The following is an 8421-nucleotide window of genomic DNA, read 5'->3' on the forward strand; positions in this document are numbered from 1 at the left end:
TGGCCGCACTTCATACCTGACTATGATGATGAACTGAGCAGGGGTTGGGTGATCATTTGCTCCACTTGCTTGGCGTACTATGCCAAAGGAGCGCTCAAGGCAGTCTGTGCTCAAGTGGGCGTTCATTAGATACCGAAACCCTACTTTTGCAGTTAGGTATTTGAGAAGGTCCTTTGTAGCATGAATGCTCACTCGCAGGCCTTCCGAAGTGCTCTTGCTCAGGAAACCAAGGCCTTTTGCATGGGCCTCCCAATCATTGAGAAAGAGCAGCATCTCATCCAGTGCAGCTTTTTTAGCATTTCCACATCTGAAACGACCAAACAACATTTAAAATGTGCTTGCCTAAATAAAAACAAATTACATACCTCAATGCTTCTGCTGGATGTCATCGCCTCAATTAATCGTGCCATCATGCCAATGAAATGTTTGGTAGGCTCAAGGTTTTTGTACTCCGCCTCAATCTGATCCTTGTACAAGCCCATGGCGTTGAAAACTTGAGGGCTGAAAATGTGGAACGCCAAATTCACACGCATTTTCGCAAACCCATTAGGGTATATATGGGCCCGCGTCAGCTTTGGTGCCACTTTCAGAGTGATAGCCTTGCTGTCAACTTTCCAAGTTGTGGCAACATGATCCCATTGAGCCTGCAAAAATACCAATTTCATCCGTAAGCTGTGTGCCTCCCGTCTTATGTACTGGAATGAAAAGATTTATTATTGAAAACTTACCCGACCAATGTGCGTCTCGAAACCACGTTTCATCATCATGTTACGCACGCATTTTACCAGGTGCGGAAAATCAGAGAGGAAGTGCAGGAACCTTTTGCTGTCGAATAAGTGGACCACCTTGCACCTAACGTCTTAAGAAGTTCCATGTACTCCCATGCTGTGCCACATTGTCCGGTTCCATGGTGCGCCGTCAGTGCAGATGTAATCAACATAAAGTCCAGCTTTCTCACACAAAAGTGTAGCCTCCAAAATAATCTTGGTCAGTATCCTGGCTTTTACGTTCCCATTGGAAGCAAAGACACCTGAAAGGAGGGATGAGGGCATGTTAACTCACTCCTCCCAGGCAGCACAGGACTGTTCGGCCTAAAACAGGCCGGTATTGTTTGGCCGGTGATTTTCTGTCCGGCCGTTTTCGGGCAGCCATGTTCGGCCCATGTCCAAATGCGGGCCTTTTGGCCGTATACGACCGTACTCCCATGGCTGTCCAACGGCCAGTGTCCGTCGGCCAGTCAACCGGCTTACGGTCATACGGCCAGATTCCAGCCGTAGGGCTCCGGCCATTCCTAAGCCACCCGTGTACGGCCGAAGTACGGCCGCCGGAGGACAGCCGAGATGCGGTCGTCGGACTCTAGCCGGACTAAAGCTACCGGAAATACGGCCGTGCTACGGGCATTGGAGTTCAGCCACAGTACGTTAACTGTACTGAGGCCGGTCACTGCATGTCGTGCAAGCAGATGACTCATTCGCGCAGTGCAGAAGCAGCACAAACCCAGCATTTTGGGTCCAATGCAGCCACATCAAAGTGAGCTCGCGCGCAACCACCAGCCGTCAAGCTTTCAGCGCAGCTTTGCTTAATTACCAGCCTCAGTTGACAGCAAAATTCATTTATTAAACAGTGCTCACAAATTGTCGTTCTTTAATTGCTGTGCCTCTTTTACTTCCGAACACAGAAAATAATCAGTTCTTTGTAGAGCTTGAATAGATGTATTGTCCAGGACCTGATATCCTCTGTGGGGCGGCTTACCTGTAATAAACGGGGAAAGAGGAGGGGAGGAGGGGGGGAGGCGGCGGAGGGCGCATACTTTAGTGGGTTGAATTTCAGAGGGATAAATTGCGCCGCTTTTAGCCAATTTCTTTTAGGGCAATATTCCGGAACACTTTCATGCTATGACTACATAAACTATTTTTATAACAGTTCCTTGACCAATTTTGATGTATATAAAACCGGCGTGAATGCCTTTACGAAGTGTTTTGGTTCTCCACAAAACACTCAGGAGCATTTAATATAACTCCTTCACAAAAAAGTATGTCCAGTTTTTGCCCATTTTTTCTTGCAAAGACATTTTCTACTCGATCAACTTTTCTGATGATCTTGCGCAGGGCTGATCCTAAGAAGGAGCGAACAGGTACTTTCATTTTCAATCTATTTTAATGTTGTTTTCATGAGTCCACACCACCTAATAGTCCAAAAGAACTTAATTTTCTTCTAATGTCATACTACGTTCAAAAAATTCTAGACGCGTTGCGAATGACGCCCTGCTTCAGGTGGCTGCTGTTGTATCCCTCTGTGTTCACGCATGGAAATGCGTAAAATTACAGTTACATAATTTGTTTCAAACCAATAACATAGCAATGGTAGCATGCATACTGCAACGAATAGGGCAATAAATATTTTATTGGTCAAGGTTGAATGCGTAGGGTTCTCAACCCGTCGGAGGCAAACTTGCGACTCTGGAAGTTTGTTTGTTTATTTATTTATTTATTTATTTATTTATTTATTTATTTATTTATTTTTATTCATTTATATATTCATTGTTTTATTTATTTATTTATTTATTTATTTATTTGATGCCTGCTTGCCTTTGCATGCATTACAGAAGGGAGATACATAACACTAAGCATTAAAGGAGCCATGAAGAGGAAACACAAGTTTGGTTCATTCAAAAGATTGTCTCGTTAGAATCATACTGACACCACTTTTAACGTAAACTTCGCTCAAATAAGCTACATAATTAGGAAAAACGGGAATGGTCATGCGACCCACCAGCTCATTTCCCGCAACAGAACCTATGATGTCACATGAGCTAAGCTCTGCGATTGGCGGATGCTGGCAGAAGCAGACGCAAATTAGGTAGAGCTTACAAACTAGACGAACGAGCGATTTGCGCCTAAATTTAGGGCACATTCTTTACAAAGCAATAAGAATGATGGGACAAACAGTGGAAGTTACGAAAGCACATGTAAACATAGAAGTACTGATGCGTTCTGCTGTTCGTACTGCGCACAGCATGCTTGGTTTAGCTGCACAGCACTACGGGGCTTGGGGTTGTCTCAGACGACACTGGCCGATTGACGCAAGCAACGGTGTCTTACGTAACCCCATTTGTCGAGCGAGCACTGTTTCAGGGAACGAATATTTTCTCCCAGAACAAAAACAAGCCAGGTTTAAATGCGGGCAAAAACAAACCAAACGCTTGCCACGGTATGGTGGCGCCATCTAGGTTACGGAACGTAAAGAAACGCGGGAACAAACCAACACCGCTGTACAGGATGGAGACAACCTTTGAACGGTCCCGTGCCGCCGCAATTGGGCCAACGGGCTCAACGCGTTATTCTTTTCGTTTCCCACGAGACCTAGCAACGCGAGACAGACAATATGATTCAAACTTCTTCAGTAAACCGCGTTGCGGCGATAATTTTAGCGCGGTTTTGACACAATGACTTGCTTCGGCGGCGAGCGAGCAACCGAAAATGGCGGCGCCAGCGTATACGTGTCTCTACCCTGTAAGGCGGATGCGTGAATGAAGTTACTCTAGGCTGCAGAGCGGTCGGTTCCTGTGATGTCATTTGGGACCACGAAAACGCACGATTGAGCGGGAAAATCAAAATTTTAATCTAAATTGTTGAATTTCTCAGTGAATAAAGCAGCGTTTGTATCCAGACAAGAGCTGGGGGCACTATAAAACACGAAATCTTTCGAATAAAACCAACTTGCATTTTCTCTTCATGGCTCCTTTAAATATGAGACAAAATAACAAAATAATTCTACAAAGCGCGCTGAAAATCGTCAATATAAACAGTTAATGCAATCATACGTGGAAGATAATTACACTGCAGTATTGATGTAAAATAAAATGAATCGCGCAAGGCGTCACCTTTAAAGGAAAGTTAATAATTTGCTTTAAGCTAGCGGTCCCACTTTGCGATATGTAGAATGGTGCTTGGACATACTTCTCCCCTTCTACTCCAGTTTTCGAATGATAGATATTACGAAAAAAGTTCAACCTGTGGTTTCGTCTGTGATCTTTCACGTCCTGCCATTTCAGTTTACTGTTACTTTCTCTCATGCTAAGTTGAGCGTGCCAATTACCTAATACGAATCGCACTGACATATTCTGTATGTTTTCGAGCGTATCAACCAGCTCTTTGGTGTAGGGATCCACGAAAACACATGCGTACTCCAAGATTGAGCGCACATGAGTGAAATACGGTTGTTCTTTTCAGTTAGATGGAGGTTCACTGAAATTTCGTCTCAGAAAGCCAAAAACATATGCAGCCGTAACTTTTATGGTGTGAACCTGCCTATTTAACCTCTAACCACTCCCTAAATAAACTCCTAGGTATTTATATTCCTCGGCCGTTGTCACAGCAGCATAATTTACGGTATACGTATTCAATTGGAATGAAGGTTTTCTTGTAAAGGTGCCGTTAACACACTGTTTAAAATCCAAAAACTTTTCTGAATCAGCACACCAGGATGTTATTAAATTCGAATAAAGCTGTGCAGGTATACGTAATCACGTTCATTCGCTATAGTCCGGTAAAATACACAGTACTTTTGAACAAAGCCATAGGGCCAATAGTAATAACAATGCAAAAACCGATTCATTCAGTTCATAGGATGAAATGTACTACGCAGAAGGTGATATGGAACACCATCATTTGCTTTTTTGGAGTCCAAGAATATACAGTCAACCACTTTAAGCTTATCTATTGCAAGAGCGAAATCGTGCGTGAACTCAACAATCTGCGTTGAGCAAGAAAATCCTGACAAAATCCGTGTTTGCTAGGATGCTGGCGATTATGTTTAACCAAATGAGTCATACTCCAAGAGTAGCTAAGCTCACCTTCAAACATAGAAACTAAATTAACAGCTAGGCTTCGTCAGTGACAAGGATCTGTGTTATCGCAAATTTAAAATAATTTTTTTTTCTAAATAGGCAGTCGTAAAATCCCATGAAGTAACATAGTGCAGGGCATGAAGTTGATCCTTCCAATGCACGAGCGAGTCTCTTCTACGTTTATCACCAACAACATAGTGCAACATCGCTTGTCGCAGTTTAATTGTAAGCAGAATAACTTGCGCTTTTGCTCGCACTTGCCTTTCATTGGTGGGGAGTCTTTAACATGGTGGCGTTTTAGCTCCTGCGTGGTGGCCGCTTGCTCGACGCCCTTGAAGGCCAGTTATTTTGGTGAACCGTCTCCATCTCGGATCGGACATCTCTGCCGGGTCGATGTCTCCAATGCTCTCCATTTCTTGAGGGGGCGAATAGCCTCGAGCTGATGCGTCGACGAAGCCGGCGGCAGAGGCGTGGTAGCGGCGATGACTGGCGAGGCTTAGCTCACCCGTCGGTGTGGCACAGTCTTTTTGTGGCAATAAATGACATTTCGATGGCCTAAAGGTTCCCTGCTAATGTCCAGTGAGTCCTTGCACCTTGCCCGTTCACCGAGAACACTCATTACTGTTTGACAAACGATGTTCGTTCATTTAAAACGTAGAATCACGGAGCGGATGAAAAACGCGTCCCCGTCGTTCGGCTCTCTAACGGCTTTTTCTCCCCCCAGGAAAAAAAAACGGTCAGTCTCCTTCCAAACACGTATGTGCATGAATTCTCGGCGCCCAGGCGCGTGCCGTTGTTCGGCTGTATGCCGTTTGCCGAAAAAATGACGTATAACCAGATACCTTACGTAGGCCGGTCTCCTCTTGAACACTGGTTGCCAAATATTCTGTGGCCATTCGCTTGCCGTAATTCGGCCGAGGACGGCTAACCGAATGAAAAACGTATATTCTGGGGCCGTACGTCGGCCGGTATCCTTCATAACACTGGTTGCCCGAAGAAAACGAATATTCTACCGCCGGACGCGCGGTTCACCGTTGAAACAACGAATGCACGGCAGCCGCGCTCCGGCCGGTCTCCTTTCGAACACCAACTGCCGCAAGAATACGCATATTCTGTGGCCGGTCGCTTGCCGTGCTTCGGCCGATTACCGCTTCCCGAAGAAAAAACGGATGCCCTAAGGCCGTACTTCGGCCGCTCTCCTTCTCAACATCGGCAGCCGTAAGAGAACTGAATAACCGGCAGCCGGTTAGCTGCCGTTGTGCGTCCGGACACGGGCGGACGGAAAAATACCGAAGCGCTGTTTGCCGAATCTTGGCCGTTCAACGCATGATCAGTGGCTGCCAGAACCTGGTTGCTGGCCGGACATGCCAGAAAGCGGCCATAGACGGGCCGGTCTTGGGGCACACTTTCTGTGCCGCCTGGGCTGCTATTTAAAAGAGGTTAGGGATTTGGTTACCTATAATCTGAGTCCATTTCTCCACGAATGGCTGAAACATGACTACTAAGCCATGATCTGCTTTAGTGTGTCTGTCACTTTCTTCAGTAAAACCACCAAGGTTCACGAAGCCTTCGATTTCCGTGGACGATTTTAGGTCAAGGTGTTTCGACAGCTTCATTTCGTCTATGACTAGACCGCCATGCCTACTCATCTCGTCCATTTCTCCGGCCGTCTGCTTGACGCAATCAAGAAGCTTATGGTTGAAGCCATATGATGCCTTGAAGTTCTGTAAATACAAGATCCAGTTTACCTGTTTTGTCAACAACTGGAAAACTTGACACGCACCTTTGTGTATTTTTGTAGGCATATGCGACTTGGGAGTGCAAGAATCTTGTGGTGCCGCAAATGCTCGTACAAGCGAGGGCTCTTCATTCTCAGAATGATACATTCCAAGAGCCATTCTTTGTCATACCTGTACCCACGCAGAGATCGTCGTTTAGACGCTTCAAAGCAGGCCCGCACGGCAATTTGCTGTTTTTTCGGAAGTAGTTTGATCTAAAAACAAAACAAGCGGTTAAAAGCACATTGAAAACTTCCCAAATAAACAAACAAAAATGAATACAACTACCTTTTCCTCCAATACTGTACTCCTTATTTGAGAATTCTTTTCTTGCAAAAGCTGGATTTCGTCCTGCAGAGTATGCAGTTTCCTGTTTTTGCGGCGTAAGGTGCGTACAGCCCGTCTTAAACGTTGCCCAGCGGTATTCACAACAGGTAGGGTTGCCACCTTTCCCCGAAAAAAAAAACCGGCCCGTCGGGGGGGGCGTGGTATATAGCTTGTTTAATTTGTGTTGAAAAAGAATCACCATGTTTTTGACATGCAGGGCCATTTACTGTAGTGTCTTCTTAGCGAGGAATAAACATAACCTTTGTACTGAAAGTGATTCAGAGCTTGGTTATTGCTTTGTATGTGCGTCACTGAAAAGTAACTACAATTGCTGACCGCAGCGGTAGCATTTCGTTGTTTTGTTCCTCCCTTAGGTCCCCCGCCATCTCAGGCAGCGCGCTCGCCCGCGTATTTTCTCTGCTCGCATGTCTTTGTGCAGCTTCTCGACACATATTTATCGTCTTAGTTGTTGAATTGACGCTTATAAAACGCCAAAACGGACATAATCACGGCACGAGGGCCACAAAACCGGCCAATGACGGCCGGTTTTAAGTATGGACCGGCAACCGGCCCGCTGTTCAAAAAACCGGTCGGACCGGTCCAAAACTGGGCAGGTGGCAACCCTAACAACAGGGCGTCGTATTTTGTTTCGTAGCCGTAGCAACCGGCTTAAGAGAACCTTCCGCATTTGTTTGCATTGCATGCATCGTGGGGACATTTGCAAGGAAGAACCTGCAAAAAGGGAAAGCACGCTAACTAGTCATGACGGTGATGCGGCAGCACTCAAGTAACTGGGAGTATGTAGATTTCCATTAGAACCATTGCATTTTCAATGTTTCATATAGCAAAGAATGGCTTACCTTGGGACACAGATCCGTTGCAAGCACTGGAGTGTAAATGCTGTCCGGACACTTTCGTGCCATCAAACTGGTTTAGCTGCTTAAACTCGCTGCTCCCCCCGATCCCAGAGCAGACACAAAGGCTGTCTGCATATGCCAAGAGGTCTTGAGCATCCTCCTGTAATGGGACGTCTCGCTGACAGTGAAGGAGGCCCGCCAGAAATATTTTACATGTGGGAGTGCTTCTTTCTCGTTCGATTTCGTAAACGACGATCTTGTGGAAGTGAACTGGTGGCATCGCATCACCCACTAATTCCGCAGTCTGGTACGAGACAGCGTTCTTGTTCTTAAATGTCTGAACTGACCACAGTTCTGATGGACGCCTAAGATCGCAGATAAAATGCCTGGTGGGAGCATCAACTGCCGTCTCCTGTTCATGAATTTGGGTTTCCATTTCTGCCGACTGGCATGCTTCAGGTCACTCTTGCGGCTCTTCTTGGTTCTAGGAGAGTCATGTGAAAAATCTGGCCGCCTTTTCCTTTCTTTAGGCAGGGTCTTTGAAATGTATTTCGGAAGGTTCGGAAATATCGTAGGTAGCGCCTCGTCTTTCAGTCGATGAACACTGCGT

General features: G+C 45.9%; 1 protein-coding gene across 1 annotated transcript; it reads right to left on the minus strand.

Annotated features, from left to right (window-relative positions):
* Positions 1–218: 218 nt before the first annotated feature.
* On the minus strand, positions 219–8091 carry LOC144151209 (uncharacterized). The gene is made up of 7 exons (XM_077682307.1): positions 7815–8091; positions 7586–7686; positions 6916–7074; positions 6633–6842; positions 6306–6573; positions 871–1030; positions 219–306 (listed from the first exon to the last, which is right to left on the minus strand). The coding sequence occupies exons 1-7, from the start codon at positions 8089–8091 to the stop codon at positions 219–221; spliced, it is 1263 nt and encodes a 420-aa protein (XP_077538433.1).
* Between the last annotated feature and the right edge of the window lie 330 nt (positions 8092–8421).

This window comes from Haemaphysalis longicornis, unplaced genomic scaffold (assembly GCF_048455015.1).
Source record: "Haemaphysalis longicornis isolate Haplotype H1 unplaced genomic scaffold, Haemaphysalis longicornis Haplotype H1 scaffold_1, whole genome shotgun sequence".
Lineage (NCBI taxonomy): Eukaryota > Metazoa > Arthropoda > Arachnida > Ixodida > Ixodidae > Haemaphysalis > Haemaphysalis longicornis.